The 22,220-nt window shown below is 40.5% G+C and overlaps 1 protein-coding gene across 1 annotated transcript in view; it reads right to left on the reverse strand.

Moving 5' to 3' along the window:
• The window catches only part of LOC148425774 (nuclear factor of activated T-cells, cytoplasmic 1-like), a 58,725-nt gene that overhangs the window by 35,655 nt on the left and 850 nt on the right, over window positions 1-22,220 (reverse strand). The window contains exons 2-6 of the mRNA XM_088410571.1: window positions 19,029-20,130; window positions 17,623-17,782; window positions 7,017-7,219; window positions 6,127-6,299; window positions 4,108-4,248 (exon numbers count right to left, since the gene is read on the reverse strand). Of these exons, the coding sequence (XP_088266697.1) occupies window positions 4,108-4,248; window positions 6,127-6,299; window positions 7,017-7,219; window positions 17,623-17,782; window positions 19,029-20,130 (1,779 nt within the window). The remainder of the gene's footprint in view (window positions 1-4,107; window positions 4,249-6,126; window positions 6,300-7,016; window positions 7,220-17,622; window positions 17,783-19,028; window positions 20,131-22,220) is intronic.

The raw sequence follows: 22,220 nt of genomic DNA on the forward strand, positions 1-22,220 counted from the left end.
TGTTTTAAACTTGACTAATCACACCAATACAAATACTCCTTTCTCTGAGGCACCTGCTGACTGACTGTCACTCAGACAACTGGTTAAAATGGAAAAAAATCTATCTAGATTAGTCTACTTCAGATGGCGAGTTCTAAATTTTGACTCAACAGAAGAAATATGATTGGCTTTGAGTCATGAACAGTTGCTTGCACTTCTTTTCAACTGTATCCTGAAGCAAGGGTGGTGGCTGACCTTATTCTGACACATTGCCAATACAGGTGCCAACAGTATTCAAAGCTCCTTGTCTGAAGAAAAATGGCAGTCTAGACACTGCTAAAAGTACAATACGCGAAGCAGTCTGCCTGATGTTTAGACTTGCCCCAGGTAGCCAGACTCAACAAAGAAGTTTGAATAAAATCTAACAGTGCCAATCACTGTCTGTGTTGCGTTAGATGATGGTGCATTTCAGTTTTGTACATAAAAAAAATATTTGACAGGTTTCTTTGTAGACTTCAACCTCTTGCAGAAAATACTTCAGCTCAAAATTCAGCCTGTCCCAGACATGGGTAGGAGCAGACTCTCGTCTGCTGTGGCCCAGCATCAGTGAGGCTACTGAACTCCGGGAAATGCTCCAGTCCAACCAGATGTAAAAACTATCCAGTTCACAAGGGAATTCCCTTACTCTACCCCCACCCCACTTCTAGTCAGAGTGTAGGATTACCCCATCTCTCTGTATGTCTGTCTATCTGTTTTACCTGCTGATAACAATCCATCCAGGAAAAGCAGGGCAAGCCAGAACACACACAGCATGAGGCCAGGTATTTCTTCATACAGCAAATAAATAAATAAATAAATAAATAAATTATATATATATATATATATATATATATATATATATATATATATATATATATATATATATATATATAAATCTATTTTCTATCTATTATACTCTCTATCCTGCACAGGTTCATGGTAGGGGCTGAAACCAAATGGGCTGACATTTCGCATTAAAGCAAAGGGACGACTAAAAATGTCAGTCAATCACAGGCCACTGTAAATAGGGCGGGAATGGATCCAGTTCTCCATGGACGTTAATGTAACTGTAATATTACAACAGATAAACATGTGCTTTATTCTTTTGAGCTTTGATAATTCTGTAAGATATAGGAATATAAGTGGAAAAAAACCTAGTCAATTTAACAATGTTGCCTCTATTAAGTCAAACCTAAAATACAGTAACACTGTTATAAATGACCTGCCATGGTTGAGCGATAACTGTCGACTTGGTTTTAATATAAAATCATGAAATATGTTTGATTAATTAGATGAGTTTGATTGTGTTTTCATGATATTTCATGATACAATATTTAGTGATATTACATATACATAAATAGTTTTAATATATAATCATGAAATGTGTTTGATTAATTAGATGAGTTTGATTGTGTTTTCATGATATTTTGTGATACAATATTTAGTGATATTACAGTTTAGTGAACGCCATAAAGAAACTACACATCAGTCACATGTTCAGATTTGTCCAACTGTGAGAGACAAATTCTGACTCGTTCAGCTTACTTAGGGACTATGGGACAAGATCTGTTTTTCGTTTTTTTTAGCTTGTTGGCCCAGAAGTACAATGAGAGATGCGGATAACCCGCTGCCTGTCAAGCCACTGTATTTTTGTCACACAGCCAAACATTTTGAGAAAATTAGACAATACTTCAAAATAAATATTGAATCTCAAGTAATGTATAAAAGGAACAGTGTTGGGACACTTTTATTTTGAAGTTCCTCTCAGAAGAAAGGTTGTTCTGATGGTCTACTATTTGATCATCTTTACCTCCTAGTGTGAGCAGCATTCAATGTAAACAACACTGTGTTCTTTTTTCTCGATTGACTTTCTTTTTTTCGTCTGAGTTTTCTTTTTTTTTTCATGTAGTGCGATTATAACAAAAGCAAGGCGGACCACCGGTTGACCGTGATAGACACAATGGGCACCCCTGATCTAAGTGTTGCTTTTCTGTATTTGGCCCTGGGTGTTTTGAATCTAAGCATTGTACCTCCCCACAGGATAACCACCCAAAACACAATGTTAAAAAGAAAACAAACATAATTAAGGGTACCATCCTCTGCTGGACAACAAATAGAGCAATTATGGGTTTTTATTCGGTACCTTTACATTAATTCAGCAGTTTAACTATGTACTTCTTTTGATTGTTTAATGTGTTACTTTTTCGAAGGAAGAATGCCAAAAGTTGTGTGAGTGCGTTGTGTGTGTGTGTGTGTGTGTGTGAGAGAGAGAGAGAGAGAGAGAGAGAGAGAGAGAGAGAGAGAGAGAGAGAGAGAAAATGTGTTTGTGAAGGGCTTTTGAGTTAGGGGACCCTGGAAGTAGTAGGTCATCAAAGTTTGCATAAATGCGGACTAAGTAGTAGTCAGCCACCCTCACTCATCCTACTGCATGACACCACAATGATGCAAACCATGCAAATGAAATCTTGATGGCAATCTAGGGTGCAGGGATCCCAGCAGTGCAGAGCTCCAAACTTGTTAATGTCTTTACCCGATATTAAGGACAGGGGTAAGACAAATATGAGGATAGATTGCAGAGTTGTTTGTGAAAAGAGAGACAGAAAGGAAACAGTGCAGCAAGAGAGGAAGAGAAATTGTGGTTGAAGGAAGGAAAACACATCCGACACAAGGTCATACATCTCATATAGCATGAGGGGTTAGACAAAGGGGCTCTGGGGGAACCCCCTCCGTGACTGAGTTAAAGGTAGAAAAAGGAAGAGCAGAATTTGACCAGGTTCATCCACTTCCTCTTCCTCCACATTTGTCTTACCCTTTCAGTGGAGTAACAATTTTATTAGTATTGTGTAGGCAGTTGGTAATGGAAATTCGAGTATTAACAGTTATTGTTGTTATGAAATCACTAGTCTGTGAAACAAAATGTGTGTTTTTCTGCTCGTCTCTTTTTGCATTTAAATTTTAGTGAGCTCTTTTGAAAGAGTAGAAAAGGGTACCAAAACATCCTAACTTGACAAGACACTTCATCAAAGGTGGTCATTAAAGTACTTTTTATTCAATAAAGCGCAAAAACAAATTATTCAAATTTCTTTCCTGCTGTCCAACACAAAGATAATATCCTGTCACTCTGTTTCAAAGGTTGCTCACAATACGATAGTAGCAGCATTTGATATCCTTCATTTATATATTAAGGCAAAGACATTGATATCTATGCACTGTACTGTCATTAGTGGTATGAATTAACATTTCTTTTTAACACTATTTTATTTTTAACTTCTTTCCTCATCACTGAAGAAAGAAGACAAAAAAGTAGCTTTATGGGGTACATCATGCCATTTAAACACTTGCAAATGTGTATGTTTGATTATCATTATTATGTTTTTGATTAATATATTTGATTCTTCTGCTTTCCTAATTATGAACTCTATTAAGGAAGTTAGTGTACAATATGCAAGTGTGATCTTCATTATAATCTTCAACACAATTGTAAATCAGAACATATACATGATCAAATCTAGAGTTTAACTTTGACTGAATAAATCATTTTGCTTTCCTTTCAACATTTATTTCAGGTGGTGCTTTAGATGAGTGCACAGTCAAGAAAATTCACAGTCAGTGTTGGTTTCTATTTAGGGAGGGATATGTTTTGGGTCAAAATTAACTGCTTGCATCTTCGGCATGAGTATGCCAGATAGATGGGGTAATTCGACTAGGTTAAGGAAGTGGCAGGTGAAAACAAGTGAACAGGGTCAAATGTCACACATCATGGCATCAGACAGACTGTGATGCTGAAAGTCATTGAGCATGCCATGGTCTTGATTCATTCCTTAAATTGTGGCAAGCGCCAGTGAACTGGCTGTGGAAACTTCAGCAAATGTAAATATGCTTTGGATAAAAATATAGTGGCCTAATGCACACCACATGTGGCTCTATGGCAAGTACTGCTGTATTTTGATCGGGGGGTGGGGGGTGCTGAATAAGGCAGAATTGTGAAGAGAAAAGAGAACAGGAAAAGCGGGAAAGCTTTAAGCGAGCGAAGCTGGATATTTACTGTCAATGTGGTAAATATTGTATGTAGTGGTCATTGCAACTCACCCTGGGCTTTCTCCACAAACACCACCTTTGAGTCAGGGAGAAAATTGAGACCAGTCAGAACCATCATTTTGCCTCCAGTTGCAGGGTAGCTGTCCAGACTCTGCTTCTCCACCAAGGGAAGTTCCTGTGCTGAGCGCTGGGCTGGAGGTAGGAAACACATACATACAGTCTTTACATGTATTAGTATTGCAAAACCCATTTAGACAACAGACACATATACACGTGTCAAATTTTTTTAAAAAGGGTTTTGCGCAGTTGTGGGTGTGAGCACAACTGACAACAGCAATCAAAGCAGCTCCTCATATTCCTTTAAATTGGCATGCGAGGAAGCCGCGCTAATACTCCTTCATACGGCAGAAGAGGAAATTGATTAAGACTCCGTCCCACTGAATGATGAACATTGGTGGGTGTCAGAAAGCAGTGTCACGGTTTGTTTAAAATCACCAACATTTGCCAAAATGTCGTTAGATATTTGCCAAAGGTTGCCAAATTTGCAACAACAGTTTGCAACATTTTTTTTTTCTACTCATGTTCTGCTCACTGTCAAAATTTTCTTGAAACAAAAGCAATCCATCAAAACAGCTGGTGACACTTTGGTCACCTCTGGCGAGATTTTGGAAAACGTTGGCGAATGTGAACACACCCTGACAAGATGACAAGAGCTGTTAGCTTAGCGGACACTCGGCAGCGTTCTCCTATCAGTAGGGTAAATGCTTTGGCTGTTTGCATGTTTATGTGGAACGGCGAGCACACCTCCACGAGCAGATAATGTTTGGTAAGGGAGTCCACAGATCTGTTAAGTGGGTATTTGGGGAATATGTTCCACCCCAAACATAAATCTATGTCCACACACCACACCGTCAACCGCACCAGCCTGCACCAACCCTCTCAAGAATAGCTGCGCTGTGGTCAGTGAGATGATTTCAAAGTTATTTAATAAAGATGATTAATAATTTAGAGCCCACCTCCCATACCTTGTATGTGTCTGTGTGTGACCATATAATTAAGTATGTGTGCAGTAAATTGATTTCACAAATAATACAGCAGACGCAATGCATTCATTGTCACCTGATGACATCCACCACACATGTCCAGAGAGCTCAGAATCAGTGTGCCTTTGCGCCGATCAAATCGTCAAAGGTTGTGTGAGAACCCATGCGCCAAAACTCAGATATTACGCAGTTCTGACAGGTGTAAAAGTTAGCCTACTTTCAGTTACCAAATTGTCAGATGTTATGAGCACATGTCAAAGTAAATAAAAATGGTGTGTGGTAGCATCCAGGGTAACGCAGAAAGATAAAACAAATGCTACGATCAGACTAACCGAAGGAGTGTTTCACCACGCTTGATTTGCTGGCATTTGTTGCGAGAGTGAACAGTGCATTCACATGCAATGGAGGGGCGTCGCTTTGTAGACATCTATTGTGCAGTTTACAGTAGGTCAGGAAAGGAAAGCCCCGCAGAGCACTTCCCCTTCTTTTGGGGACTTAAGCGGAGCTGATCTTTTCTCCAACAGCACCTTTATTTCCTCTTGTTGCGCTGTCCCTAACTTTGCAGCAACACTTGGCTGGATAGAAGGAAAAGTTTAAAGGTCGCAATCAAGTGGCCAATACGGTGCTAAATACTTTGGTTAATGTTCGAAAGTTGCTACGTTGGTACAGTTCAAACGCTATTTAAAAATAACAAAAGTAAACACTGTATGCACTAGGTATCCCAGGTTCTTCACCATTCTACAAGCCTGCTCTCACTCTGTTCTGTCCCTGTATTGAAAGTTCAGCATGCCATATTGTATAGCTCTGGATGTCCACAAACCGGCCACCATAAATATTCCTGGCCTGTGAGTGAAGTTCAATGGTCCTGAAGCTGATTCTTCTTTTTGGCGTCATGATCGCCAAATGTTCAATTCATTTCAATTTGGTGAATAAGCAAAATTTCCCCAGGTGTTTCACTCGCTGGCGTCAGTCAAGATACAGGCTTGTTGTTGCATGTGAGAGGGTGCCTTAGAATAGTAATACTTACAACACTCAATGGGGTTCGAAGAAGCTTGTAAGGACACGGTCCTGCCATTGGACTGGTTGATGTGTACCCGGAAAACCAACCTCACTCGGGTATTTTTACGTCCAATGTCTGTTTCTCCTTTACGAAGTTCAATGTCTGAGTTGCGCAGCTTTAGAATGCCTGCACAATCAATACTGGGGCACATAAAAAACACATACAATAATAGTATAATTTAACATGATGAAAAAGACATGGAATAAAGAAAACTGTGGATTTTTCATATTTTAGTCATGCTTGTTGCAACTGACAAAATATTTTACTTGAAAAAAGAGTAAGAACCACTGAAATTTGTAACCTAAATTCTGAGCATTTAAAAGCAGCTTCCTAAAAGAAGAAACAGTCCTTTAGTCACATCAGTTAGATCACGATCATTACTTTTTCAATCAAACAAGTCATATCGGAGTTTTAAGGGTCACACTGAATGTCTTTTGTCATTCATCATACATCCTCAAACAGGTCTTAAACTTCTTACTTACTACTAACGTGAATTTAAAAGAAACATGGAAAATTGGGAATTTACGCAATCTATAAAGTATATACGTATGATAATTTTACAGATGGAGGTAGCCTATGTCAAAGAAGGGAACTTTATGAAAAATGCATCATGCTGTTAGTAACATACCTATTTCACATAAGAAAAAAATTACTTCCTCAGTCACTGTAAAGCTTTCATGGTTTGGTTAAACATATCTAGAGTGTCTCTAAATAAATCTGTTTTTGGAGCTAATGCGACATTCACGATTTAGACAATAAAACTGATGTTGTTTGTTGATCTCAAAGTAAGGGCAAATTGGTAAAATGTAAAAAGTGAAAGATTAATAGTGGACTTGTGAAACACTCTGATAACTCACATAGCTCTCATGTTGTTTTCAGGGAGCAAAGGGATCTCCAGAATTTTGGTGTTGGATTGCAAGACTTCATGACTGGCTGTGGAGACGGTTTTGCCAGTAATGCGATGGACCTGGTAGAAGGCATGTGGTCTCAGGAGGCGGTCATCTGCAGTCCCTATAAACAGCTGGAGGGTGAGCGGCTCACTTTCCATGTAGCCATAAAGCTGACGGGACAACAAAGAAGTCAGGTAAGAGTCAACAACAGGTTTTCAGACTTGTATGGATTATTAAGTAAGTCCTAGTGTGTACGGGTGTGTGCATGTACTGTATAACATATATACATACATAGCAGTTTTAATAGGGGCTGGTGACTTTTTGATCATTGGCAAATAACTAACTGCTGCCAAATTCAGCCGCGAGGATCGTTTTCTGATTGTCTGAGGTAACACAATTATATAATTTAGTCAAGTGTATAATGGCAAAGAAATCTGAACAGATAAACTGGGCTGCAAATTCAAGACAACTGATACATTTTCAGGGATTTTTGACCAAACCAAAATCTGTATTTGTGCTGGAAACCAGCTGCAGACCTCCCAGGATATACTCAGTCTTTACAGTGCTGTGTTTATGCAGCGTTATGAGCAGATGTTGGGGTTTGGGGGGGGGCAGGAAAACAATATATGTTGATGTAAGGATTCAGAAAAGTCTATTTGATACATCAAAGAGGTGTTGGATTCATTAAGACGGCTACTTGACACTATGGCTTCTACTGTGAATGATCGCATAGTCCAAACCAAGGCTCAGCAAGCCATGGCCATCTGACAAAATCACACTAATTGATCAATTACCCCAGCAAACACCAGCACATCACCTCAGACCAATTTTCTTTGAGCTCAGTTCAAGTGAAAACAGCAGTACTGTCGAAAGGAATCAAAGACCTCAGCTGTATGTCTAATAGACTGTGTCACCTAAAAAAATAAATACCACATGTAACCCATGACATGATCAGATTAATAGGTTTATGATTAGTTTTGAAAGCGTCTGAGAATAAGGAAAATGGGCACAGGACCAAAGACGTACAGTATGTCACTCGAAATTTGTGGAAATTAGTGCTTCATTGGCAACCATACTATAGGTCTGCATGAAAACACATTCTGCACATGCATTCAGGATCTTCAATTAGGTAGCAATGACTCCTTTTCCTGCGATTGGCTGGTAATCAGTCCAGGGTATCCCGCGCCTACTGCCTGAAGACTGCTGAGAGATGCACCAGCTAACCAGCGACTTTAGTGAGGATGAGCGGCTACATGGATGGATGGACGGATCACTCCTTTTCAAATTTCAATTCACATAGCCAATGAATATTCCTAACTAAAGCACTGGTTTCTTTCAGTAAAAACGCTAGCTAAAATTCTCTGTATATGAAATTAATATTAGTCAATTTAAGGTTTACTAGGTGTGGACTGTAATTTAGAATCATAGACTTAATTGGTATGGCACTGTGACAACCAAAATCTCAAGACTTTAATTAGTGCACAACTGCATTTTATAAGTTGAATAATTGTGTTTGGTAAATTATTCAACAGGTTAAAACGTCATCATCTAATCTAAGAATAAAATAATCTAGTCATCAATTCGAAATCTGATTTAGTTCGTTTCCGATATAAAGGGAATGACTGGCAAATTAAAGACTCGAGTCCCATTCCTTCTCTAGTTGTTCTTTCCTCCCTTAACCGAGGGTCCCAAGCTACTGGCTCAACCTGTGAGCAAGTAACACATGAAAGTCATCAGTAAATTTGGCCAAGGTCAGGAGCTTCTTGAAGTCTTGCCATCTCAAGGGACCACTTCATTTACATGGTGACCTCACCAGCAGACCATTTTGGGGGTGGAGTTGTGATACTTATGGTGCCACCAGGTGTAAATATCCAAAACGGCACATGCTACTAGTTACACGTATTAAATCTTGAGAGCACAATGGCTGATGGTAGAAATCTGCCAGATGACAGAAATGACTTGAAGATTTAATATGAGCCAGATAATGATGGCACAAAACTGTTATTCATTATTTTGCTAACCTCCAACCATTATCTTCGCTGCCATGTGGCTATTTAAAGAAAAGCGGTATGGAGGTTAGGTGTTTAGGTTGAAGGGTGGTTCTTTGTCGTCTCACTCAATTTTGTGGTAGCATACAGTGATGGTGGCATCCCCACTTGAATCCTCGTGAGCTCATGGAGGAAATGATTCATGAGGTCAGGTCGTCCTTCATCTTTCTCATCAGACCTCTCAAACTGACTTCTAACTATTCCTTTAACATATGTGAACCTCTGACCCCCTTCCCATGTCACCAAACTGGCCTTTCTTCTACACCTCAGTGATGCTCATTCAATTGCTGGAGTAGAGTGCACAATGTCTTCATGTTCCAGTAATCCCAAAGGGGAGAGACTCTAAAATTGTGCTTTAAGCATTGAGTGTGGCCTATCACAGTGGCTTCCCTCAAAAATGTGGAGGATGGTCTACATAGACTTTACCAGATGAGTGTTCCAAGTCTTCCCCAACCTCTGCTTCTACTTAATACTGATTTTAGACCTCTGAACAGAGATTTTATTTGCAGGTTTTCAATCTCTGCCTCTGTCGGCTAGTACAACCCACACCAAAAGTGTGACTGAGCAATATGCCAACTAGAAATATTTTAGAAATGGCAGGTGATGCATTAATTGTGTAATTGGATGCAGCTGTGTTGTCTGGATTGGTTGTGGTAATGTGGAGGGGTGTCAAGCTGAAAATGTGGAGGAAGGTGCAACCACTAGTGATTTCCCATCATTAATCTCTTTGTGACACACTGTTGTATCCAAAAACCTTTTTTAAAATTCTTCAAGAAAGATCCATAAATTATCCGTTTCAATTGTTCAATATTTGTGCAGCTTTGAAATTGCCTTCTAGAGAATTAAATCGTTCCAGCCTTACTGAGTGTCAATACACTATGCAGGCCTGCAGAGGCGGACTTCTTTTCCTGATTTCATCACTGCCTAGAGAACAGTCATGACTTGAAAAAGTACACGTGGCGCAGACATTTGGGAAAGAGAAAAGAAGATCAGTAGCAGGAGGAAAAAAGCCCTCCTTTGGCAGGGGAAGGGGAGGAGAAACAGGAGAGTTGGAACAGACTTTTCGGCAATATTACAATCTGCCATATGCTGACAGTCATGCAACGAGCGCTTGCTGTATTCAATTTAATCGATGAACACAACTTCCCCTTCTTTCTGAAACAACTCCACCATTGCAATGCTCTGCTTCGACTACCGACTTGATTCGCATTATATGGAATTATTAAATATGGTGTCATACTGAAAATTGTTTGCAATATCATAAGAATTATTTGCAACAATTTTGTTATGAGTTGTATGACAGAGAGACATGATCAATAAATTGCGCAAACACAAATCCTCCAGGACCATTATACAATATATTTATATAGCGTTCAGCTCACCGCATTGTCATGAACAACCGTTGACCTTGAGTTTAAAGTTATTCATGTTTCATCGTAAACAGCAAGATGATCATGGGAATAGGGCTTGGTGGTCTATCAAATTTTACAGAGACCAACAGTTGACTTTCTATTGCTAGGTACAATGAGTCTCCTACAGCTCTTAACTAGGCACAATTCAACAAACAACCATTCACTTTCATGCTTATGGACTTATGTATGGGCAATTTAAAGTCTTCTCTCATTCCACCTCGTATGTTTTTGGAATGTGGAAGGAACTTGGAGGACCTGGAGGAAAATAAATAAATAAACATGCCAAACTCCAGGGAGACCCCTGGGCCATAAAAAATATATTGGCCTGACAGGTTAGTCACCTGTTACAATACTTTTACTTGTCATTGGTGGTAAACTGTGTTGCATTGTGGGCTAACTGTTTCTCGAGTAAGTGGAAACACCTCTTCTTGAGCCTGCCTAGCTAGGTGTCACTAGCGACAAGCCCTGGAAGGGACTCTGGTGGACTTTCCGACTTGGGCCATCCGGCTAGATCCATCAACGACAATTGTGTGGTTTTCACTTCCCTCTTTGTTTGTGTGTTTATCTTTGAGAGTATTTGAGTGTTAAGAAAAGCACTATACAAATTGGATTTCTTATTTTAATCCTAGAGAAAACAGATTGGCCAATCGAAGCTGTGCAATGGTCTCAAAGACAAAAACGCCACACATATGTTGCTCAATAACTACCTTCTGTGTTTAACGAAAGTAAAAAAAGGCTTCTCAATAGCACAATCGCTAACAGCTTTCCATGTTTTAGGAGACACATTGTGCCACACGATTCGAAGAAAGCAATGAAAGTGGACTGATTCGTTGCGATTCAGAGGTATTGCAATTTGATTCGATATGGCATGATTCAGTTCGAGGGGGTATAATGCAATGAGTTTTGTGTCGTCATTTTAAATACTGTCCATATGAATCAACCTGTGAGTATTGTAAATGAAGCATATTCTTTGCAAAGATCTATCTCTCCAAGGAAAAAAAACACTCATACATATGGATATACTTGAAGGTGGAACGACTTCTTAGAAATTAAGCACTATCTTTGAAATAAAACTGATTTATGTAAATTGAAATCAAAATTATGTAATGTATTTGAATGCAGTTTAAATATAACTTTTTGACAGAAGAAAGTATATTATTAGATTTTCCTTATGGAACCACCATTTCCTTGTGGCATAACAACCCATTTAGCTAATAAAGACTGATGACTTAGCACTCACTATGGTATGGCACCATTGTTTTCATCAAAAAAAGGTGGAAGAAATTAGACATTGGGTACATTATTTCTTTAGGAGATTGCACAGAAATTGCATACCGGATCCAAGGTGGGAACGCATGTGCAAAGGACCAAACACATGTTTCTTGAAGTCTTTCATGTAGCACTGTTGGAAAACATACTGCAAATGTGATGTGTATTACATATACGTTCAGGGGAAAGGAGATGGGTATTAAGTCACGCACATGTTAATAGGAATGATGGCCACATCCTGTTGAAATTACACCATGTCTGTTGCTGCTTTAGATTTAATGAGAGTGAGTGAGGTTGTGTGTATGTGTGACTGAGGACGGCAGAAAGCCCTATAGGCCTGTCATTATCCTGTATGAAGCAGCCAAATGCAGGATTGTCCTGTATGTTAGGGTTAATACTCCGCAGGTGTTATTGTCTTTTGTTTCTAAGGTTCTGTTGAACGTCTGTGCGTTTCCTGATGGAATATGAGCCTGAAGGCTGTTGCATCATCTTCATCAGAACCCGCATTATAGATCAGTCGTTGAACAATAGTCACACTGAAAACAATTCATATAACATTCGTACCCCCCCCCCCACCCCCACACCCTCCCCCATTGTTTTCTTCTGGACAAATATACATTATTCAATGCATTGTCATAAAAAAATAAGGTACACCAGGTTGCTGGTGGTTTCAGAGCACAGCTTTGAAAATCATCGTGAGGACTTTTGGTATATTAGTGGTAAAAGAACAGTTTGGATGGAAAGCTATGATAGGAGCCAAAAGATTACTGGAGACCCTCTCTTTGCTGCAATACTCAACTGCTGTAAATAAAGTAAAAAAACAGCCGTGTCGCAAAAAAACAAAAAACAAAACAAAAAACAATCATGAGGCGATGAATATTAAAATGAAGTCAAAAAGACGGAGTGCGGGTTCAGAAGAAATATAAAAATTATAATATGGTAATCCAATTGAGTTGCATTGTGACTCAGAAAAAGATTATCCTAATTCACCAAACATAAGACACCCCTCCCCTCAAAATAAAAGAAGGCCAAAAGTATGGATGCGTCTTATCACAGACCATTAATAGTGAAGTCTGTGGTCCTATAAACGGTAACATAAAAATTAGTTAGTTGTTTTGTTTTGGGGTTTTTTTAAACACCATTCGAGTAAGACTGATGTGAGCCTAGTTTTGATGCACAGATGTGCATTTTTATATCGGTTGTATTCTTAAAATAATTACCGTAATGGGGCGAGCTAGAGGAGGGAGATGTAAGTTGGCTGTTGGCATTAAGTGCCTTTTGCAGCGAACAGCAGCTCGCATTAGCTGAGGTTGTTACAGCATAATTTTCAATAATATTAAAAGTGAACCAACGTCCTTATTCACACACAGGAATATTACTAAAACCGAGAAGAAAAGGTTATGATGTCTCCTGCTGATACAATTAAGAATGCACCGGTTAGAGGACACAAAATGGTAATCTATTTGACTCGTTTATTAATTGCGTTTTGTTTTTCTGGCATATACACACGATCATAAACTGGGTGAAACTCAGATGCTGATCAACTTTGGGTATTTATGGTCAAATGAAGTTGAACCGTGTTGTAAGGAAAAGGAAAACCAACAGCTTTGAGTGCATTCAACATCAAAGGCGAGGGGTTCACTGACCGCTCACAGTGTGGGAAATCTGAGATTTACTTAACTTGACTCACAACAAATATATAACTTACGAATATGAACGGTACAAAATATGGTGAGTTTACAAATCATTTGATATATTCTCTTTTGTTATAGTTTTTACATTGTTGCCAGTGTCGGTGCGTGTTATACATGGTAACATACAAAATACCAGAATTTGATAAAAAAATTAAGGGTGGAATTACAGTAATTTAATCAATCATGTCTCCGTGAATGAGTGTTAAAAAGTACCCCTACAAAGAAAACAACAAAAAAAACATGATTACCTATAATCATATATGCGTATGCTGCTCTGTGTAATGCCGCGTTCAGATGGAGCGCAGAGAGCGGACATTTTTGTATCGTAGTCAAGGGAGTTCGCGCGATGGACGCGATGGAGCGACATGCGGCGCGTAATTACGCGTAACGCGAGAAGTTAAAACGTTTGAACTTTTGTTGAGTGTCGCGTCGCATCAGCCAATCAGCTTCGGGAACGTTGAACGGCTCACACAGGGGGCAGGAATGAAACATAGCGGCTGATTTGCGGTCACTGGAGCTACCCAACACGGCCAGCTGAGCTTTCAATACAAAATAGAGCCAAGCAAGAGCACTCACCTGGCTTGTAGAAAGGCGGAAGGGAGAACTTGGGACAACTGGTATGTGCAGCGTTTGCTTCTTTTTTTAACAGCTGTTGAACCGTAGTTACTGTGCTAAGCTAACGATAGTGCAGCACTGACAGGACAGTATTTAGCACTGTTATCGGCCACTTGATTGCGACATTGAAACTTTTTTTTTGGCAGACGAATATTGCCGTAAAGAAAGGGACACGCAGTGTAAAAAATGAAGAATAAAGGTGCTGTCGGAGAAAATATTAGCTCTGTGGGGGAGAAGCACGGCCGTAAAAGTGAAGGTTCTCAGCAATTTCTCCTTTCCGGATTCACTGTAAAGTGCACAGCAAGCTCACTCCCCTCCCCTCGCGTGACACTGTTGCGTGAAAAGTGAACTTCATCTTGACCTCGCGACAAAACACCTTGCATAGAGCGCAAACGACGCGCTCCATCTGAACGTGGCATAAGACCTTATGACTGCCCTTTAGAGGACAGCTAAACACGCCTGCTTGCTGTCTTAGGACATTACAACAACAATAAATGGGCAGTTCAGCATTTCCACTTGAATGACTGTTGCTGTCTGGGGGGCAGTGTACAAACACGGTATCCCTCGATGTTTTTAATCAAGCTGTTTGTCACCTTTCATTGCTTTCCAACACATGTCACCACTCACAGTGTGTGTATCTAGCAGCATGACTAAGCTTCAGTGCATTGGGTCCTGCTTGTGTAGGTTTGGGAAATGTTTGAAGGGTGAGCAGTTGAAAAGGAGTGAAATTCTCAACTCTCCCTGCGAGGGGGACAATGAAGCATAGAGAGGGAGGGTGTCCGAAGGGCACTGTGATTGTGACTCTTTACCACAAAAGTCCTCCCTGCCTCTACAACTCGCACCACGCTCAGCCAACCTCAGGGCCACCAAAGCCCTAATCAGCAGGATACAGAGCATCTCCAGAGGCAGCCGAACCAAGCCCCAGCTGCGCTGATTCCCTCTGCTCCTTCTCATTCTTTCTACTCTGTCTTTAGCGCACACACTTCCTCGGCTGCTTCCTACACCCTTGCCCCTGTGTCATTATTGACTTATTCTCCTTGACTGCACCTCACCCATTCACCGCCTGCCACTCATTACCACAGGGCACTGGGGAATATGACATGTCCCATCCTTCATGGTTACAACAACACAACTGAGGACACATTCAATAAAACCAGAAGAGTAAAGCACTCCCTGAAAATTCTGTGAATAATCGCCCTTTATCAGAGCCTCCATCACAGAGTTGGGAATTGGCTACGTTTACATGCACTCAGTAACCCTTTCATAACCTAAAATATTGCTCATATATTTTAAATGCCATGTAAACAAGCGCACTAACCAGAATAAGCTCGTATTCAAATTTCCAAGAACCTGAACAAGACCCTTAAATTACGCCTTTCCTAACCCATATAAGTTGTCATGTAAAGAAGACATTTGCGTTACCTCCTTTCAACAGGTCATTGGTTTGGGATTCTGTTCTAGACATGCTTAGGGTCATTCCAATGGTGAGGGGGGACAAAGTGTCTCACCCCTGGAGAAGAGAATACCGATTAATTTATTTCTATGTTAAATGAAAATACCGGTAATGTGTTTTTATTGACAGTAGAAAGTGAGAAGCGGAAATCATGTCTATTTGCATCATGACGTTATGTGTATGTCCGGTCTCAAAATGTGTTCCCGGAAAGTCTGCATTTTGAATTCACATAGCACATTCGCTTCGCAACTCTTTCACACAAACTTTTTGGAGTCAGGGACCCCTTTTTGGAAATCAAATTTCCCAAGGACCATCATTGCAAATGTTTGCGGCCCTTTTTGTTCACCAACTTATCACATGACAACAAATATTACTTTTCAGCCATACTGAAGTTTACAAAATAAAAATTGCAAATTGCGTAACAAACTGGGTCAATTTTCCCCAAATATTTAGTGACCAAATATTCTCTTTGGTGTCTATTTGACAAAAAACAAAATTATTACATTTTTAAAATTATATAAAATTATATTTTCACAATTTAATATTTATATAAAATTAATATATGAAATTAACAGCTATATTTGACATTTTCAGATGTTTTTATTTATTCATTTGAAAAATTGTGTTCTATAAAATATTCATGTTTTCTTGTTCTTTTTTGGGCTGGTATGAAAAATGAGTTGATCCGTGCCTCAAATGCGTGATCCAATTGGAACCGTGAGCTTTCTCATCTGTATTCTCATCGGTTGTTTATGTGGCCATTGGGCCGTATCCATTAGAGTAGATTACAAGTCCTGCCCTAATTGGTCGATGGTGCGATAAAATCAAGTTTGAGGGTCTTGCAGGACACTACAAACTTGAGTTCAAGAGGGAGGTTGCCGTTTCTATAATATATGCGATTGGCTCCCAGCGCATCATCGACCAATGAGGGCAGGAGTTGTAATCTACTCCCGCCCCAACTTCCGCTTGTTATACAGACGTGGACGTGCGGGTCTCAATGGTAAAACACACAGGCTTTTGCTCTGGATCGCTTTTGCCAGGATAGAGGAGGGGCTACGACCTTCACCGGACTGTTGGAAATCTCTTACCTAGATTTCATTTATAATTAATTGGTACAAGTATTTCATGTGTAAACTCTCATTGTTGTCTCATATTTGATTATCTACAGATTTGACTTTAATTAGACTTCCGGGCACCGCTAATATGACCGCGGCTGCTGCCAGACTTCAAAGGATGGAAAGAGGTAATTGTTAGTTACTCTATAAAGTTTAATAATTCAAGAATTAAGAAAATATGTATAATGCAGTAGGTCCACGTCTGTGGCAAGTGCATTTATAGTTACCTTGTCTGTCTGGCATGCAGACAACAGTTTTTTTTTTTTTTTCCGATTACCCCATCCGTTATTTCAATCCATGAGGCAGAAGTAGCAAGGGATCATTCTACTAGCGTTCTCTGACAGTGTTTGCAAAGAACAACAGTGAACAAGTAAGTACGAGTCACTTGACGCCAAGAGTCACATACAGCAGTAGATTGAATCTGATTGAAATTGAATTCAAACAGAATACAATAAATGTAGATTGCCCTTTTGACACCTTTATAGTGGACCCTCGCTATTCGCGGGATATTTGAAGACAAGGTAAAGCCGTTAGCTAAAAACCTGGTATTGGTTGCTATATGGACATCTGAAAGGTCAACGTATCAAAAAACGTTGAATGCATTTTTCTCAAAACTAGGGGTTTCAAGTTGACAACATTCACACTGCTGTAACTTCTGCCAAATTCTTCCATTCAATGCCAACTCACTAGACACTTTATTTGTCACAAGGTCTCATATGAGCCTTTATGGGAAATCAGGCCAACATGAACAAAGTTATGGCAACCATGTGAAAAGAAGCAGTATTGGATCCCCAAAACTGCATATCATGGAGAATAATTTCATATTACTTTGTAACAACATCCAAATGTTATGTACCTCACATTCTAAACAGAGACGGAATGAGTTTGTCCCGACTTGTTTTATACTGTAATATTACATTCAAAACGGAACCAGTTAACCTGTTCAAAAATGTTTTAATCAGCATACCTGGACAACTGGGTGGCCTCCTGAAAGAGCCTTGACTGCCCCACGACTCCCTTCAGTCTCATAGTGGGCCCTGTGATGAGACTTTGGTTGTAACTCAATCTGTAAACTGTATGGGCCAGAGCAGGATGGAAGCTGCCAGTCAAGTGCAGGCAGGGATGGGCTGCAATGATATTGGACATTATAGATTTACATTGGCATAACTTCTGAAATAGTCTTAATATATGAGATTATTTCAGGAAATCCAGCACAGAGGTAAAAACATTTACCTTATCTATTTTGAAAAAAATGTGAAACAAGACTGCAAGTCTTTACATTTCTTTATCACCCTCACTTTCATTCAATGAAACTATTTGAAATTTGATTTTTTTTCCAAAGGCTCCAGTTCTTTCATACAAGTCTGAGACAAAATCTTGTGGCCTTGCTTTAAATTGGTATTAACAAGCACCAAAGTGGACGGGACAATTAGAATCTCCAAATGAAAACCCTACAAATACACGCGGTCTTGCCAGCTCCACTGATACAGTGTTGTTTGATAGACGAAAAATACAAAGTTGCACTCAACTACCGGACTATAACGTAAGAATGGGCTCACTATTACTTACCGCATTGGATCATGATATCTGCAGCTTGAAGTTACAACTGACCTCCTTCAACATCATTGTTGGAGCGAGCAAGCGCTTCCCATGCGATCACCGCAGTGATATTTTAACCAAAACAAACATGGAGAAGACAATAGTAAATCCAGATCCCTTGACCTGAAGGGGGGCCCAACTGAAACCAACCTCTGGCAGATTTGTGGAACTTGCACACTGTTTGTTGACCCAAAACGAACTGATTTCCCACCACAAGACTTTATCTGTCCAGTTGGAGCATGACATCACCGTGGCTACAAAACTAGATGGCCTGATGGCGCGACAGACCGCAGCAGAGACGACTGATTAACCCACAGACTATTTCCACTTCAGCCAGGCTTGTCACTGTTACTTCCTGTTGCTCACTATCTTAATCAAACACTTTATTTCCGACAGGAAGTTGTGGTATTGGCATGGAAAATGATGTCTTGAGGGACATAATTTAAATTTCAAAATCATGTATCTTGCTGATAAAAAATAAATAAATATGTATTTGGATGGAATCATTCACACATGGTGCTGTACTTAGCTGTACTGCAATGTTGGATTTCATTTGTCCCTTTTTATTTATATTCAATCAGGAAAATATTGAATCACAAAACAGATTTGGGTGAAGGCACATCAATGTGTTTTTTAAAATGTTTCACAAAAAAAACCCCACAGTATATTTAATAACTTTTTTTCATCCCAGATTTATCATCTGTTTTTGTTTTAAAAGCCAAATGTATTCATCTGTCTTTTTTTTTTTTAGTCTGCCTGACATGAGCTACCTACCTGAGGTAATGCTTTGGTTTAGACCAAGAATAGGGATGCTGGGGCACCTCCAGGAACCCTCCGCAGTAGTTCTCCTTCTTTAAAACCAGGCGGGTAGGGTAGTCCTCGGGACTAATCTCTCCCTCGCGACTGAGCTCCTCTCCACTGGGCTCCACCTTGAGGCTCATGGAGGGTGAATGATCGACCATCTTGCGCGTCTTGATGGGGATCCCTTCTCCCATGTCTACGACCCCATCTGTGGTCAGAGCATTGATAGCAGCCACAATCGCGGAGTTGGTGTACTGGTTGGCATTGGCAAGCCAGTTCTCATCTGTGACACTGACTCTAGGGGAGCCATGTGGGGAAGGGGTACCAGATTGCTGGGGTGAACAGGAAGTCTGGTGGTAGGGAGTGTCATTGGAGCTGTACTTTCTCTTCCCCACGCCAGCAATGCTGATATTGTTGCATCCACCGCCAGTGAGGGAAGGTGAGTTAGGCCTGGAGTCACGCGGCTGAGCTGGCCAGCCTTCCTCAGCCACTGCTCCGATCTGCGGGGATGTGGAGGGCGAATTGTGAGGGGAAACTGCAGGGCCACTGGCATGTGGGCAGGACATAAACGCAGATGGTCCTTTGGGGGACACGCAGGGAGACTGCCAGGGGGAATTCTGGAGGGAGTTGTCATAGTTGTAAAAGCCAGACTCAAAAGAGGATGCTTCTGAGTTACAGCTGCGTGAAGAAATGCTGCTCGCAGGACTGAGGCAGCTGGGATCACGGTAGCCATCTGCATTGGGCAGTGTTAGTGTCACAATCGAGTTAACGCCTCTTTTGATGATGTGGTCATCACCGTTTCTTTCTTCTACTTGATCCTCAGGGCACTGGCTGTAGGCAGTGATTTCAATGCGCGGGCTTTCCAGGGCTGGAGCCCCGTTTGGTCTCAGGCCATGCGGTAGGTAGTAACTTGATGCTACATGGTTGTCATTTTGGAAGTTGTAGCCTGTCTGATGGCAGGACGTAACAGAGATAACCGGGCTGGATTGTAAGGTGTGGTACTGCGAGGCCAGACATGGGTTACCCATCCCAAGGGGAAGAGAAAGGGTAACATTTGGCGTGTAGCTGAATGCATCTGAAATTAAACAAGCACATTTTCAACATAGAAACCATGTGTGCCCAACAGATTAAGGTACCCAAAGTCATTATACTGTAGCAATAATTAGCTATGATTACATGTGCAAACAATACCCCTACATGAATCTTACCAGCGACAGACTGACTCCTTTCTTTATTCTATGAACATCTGGAGAAGCTTAGCAATGATTTCAAAGCAGTTACTGTATATGTGGCTCATCCATAGTCCCAAGTTGCACAGCCAGCCTGTTTGCAGGCTAAGTTCATTTAAGATTTTGTTTGGCACTCCTTGCCGTCAAATGCACACTACAGGAATCCATCCAGCAGCAGACTGATGGATGCTTTATTTGATTGATTGCATCACTCACTGAGTGAATTAGGCCCTCCCCTGTGGAAATCTGACAGCACTCGCTTCGCTCTGAGCTTATGATTAAGTCAGAGTGGCTGTTGCAGCATAACACACTCGTACTCTGAGGCGCAAGCACAAGAGCGCGCAAGATAAACAACAACAGACAACACACAGAGACCCGAAACCCTTGTAGGTTTGCCTCCTCTGTCAACCAGCTGCTGTTGTATCCACAGTAGTAAACTTCATGTCTGTCTTGTATTAACATTGTCAATGAGGGTAAACGCTCAAAGAATATGCCGCACACCATTCAGTCACCGTCAATCGAGGGCATTCCCCTCTGTTATATTTGTTCACCGCAACACTCCACTTTTCATGATATATGTCACACACCACATCCTGTAAGGGTTGGTGATCACAAAAAAGGAGTTTGTTTCACAGATGATAATGTGCTGTGCTTTGCCCAAGGCTACTATCCCACATATGCAATGGCATAAGTGAAGTAATATCGTAATAGTCTGGATAGTAATTCGGTTCTTCGGAAAAGTTGCACTTTCTCTCAAAAGCGGAGATAAAAAATAGTGTATATCTTTCTTTGATTTAAAAGGACAAATATTGCATAACAATTACCATATTTTGTCATTCTATACCTAAAAATATTAATTACTGCAATGCCACATTTTTTTTTCAATGCTTCCAAAATACATTGCATAAAGAAAAAAATGCATTTTCATTACTCACCTCGTTGAGATTGATACACACACTGGCTGTGCTCAAACATATAACTAAAATCAAATTCTTGCTCTTCTTGTTGGAAACTCATCTCTACTTTTCTAAAAGTGTGCCCCAGCTTTATCTTCTCTGATGCTTTTCTTTACTGGTGTATGCTCTTCTCCAGCCCAACAGATGACATACTGTGTCTGCCCGCTCCACCCAGTGTGACACACCTCCTTACTTCAAGCCTGAGTTACATTGCTGTGTTTTTTTTTCTTCTTTTTGTACAGATCAGCTGCATTTGCCACTCTGTACTTCACCTAATGTGGTTTTTTGCCCTTCCTGATTTATTTGATCATGCGTCCTCTTAAAGTTTCATCTTCCAGATTACAAAAAAAAATCAGTCTACAGAACCTACTCTACCATGAATTTAAATTTCATTAAAAAAAACCAAAAGAAACATACACATAATGCGACCTAGAGTATCTACCACCCTCCACAAATGTGACCAGTTATGCAGTTGGTTTTAAAGCACTCGTATCACAACCAAGCATGCATGCCTAAAGAATGAATATATTTATCCACAGGGCTTGTGGTCTACAGTGGGGTAAGACTGACAGGACCTCAGGGACAGATAGGTGGTTGCCCACAGAAGTCAACTAAATCTTCTGAAGTTATGTCCTGGGCCCGCATTCACTACACAGCCTGAGTGCAATTTTCTGTTTTTTTAGCGCTGTGCGACGGACTTGTAAAGTTGTGTGATAATAAAGCAGACTTCGGCATCTCGCTGAGGCTGTGAGTGGTTAAGCATGACTCCCTGCCAAGCAAGCTACTCCGCATCCCTAAACGGACACATCACAATTCTATGCCTCTCTGGCTCACACACACGCTCACAAACATCTGTTACCAATTATAAGACTCGAGGCCAAAATGAATAGTAATAAAACCCGCACCCGTTCATCTGAAATATCAAAGATGAAATGAAATCCCAAATCCGCAAAGCCAGTGACATCAGCACTGGAAACCAC

This window comes from Hippichthys cyanospilos, chromosome 3 (genome assembly GCF_059441005.1).
Source record: "Hippichthys cyanospilos isolate Australia breed blue-spotted pipefish chromosome 3, RoL_Hcya_1.0, whole genome shotgun sequence".
Lineage (NCBI taxonomy): Eukaryota > Metazoa > Chordata > Actinopteri > Syngnathiformes > Syngnathidae > Hippichthys > Hippichthys cyanospilos.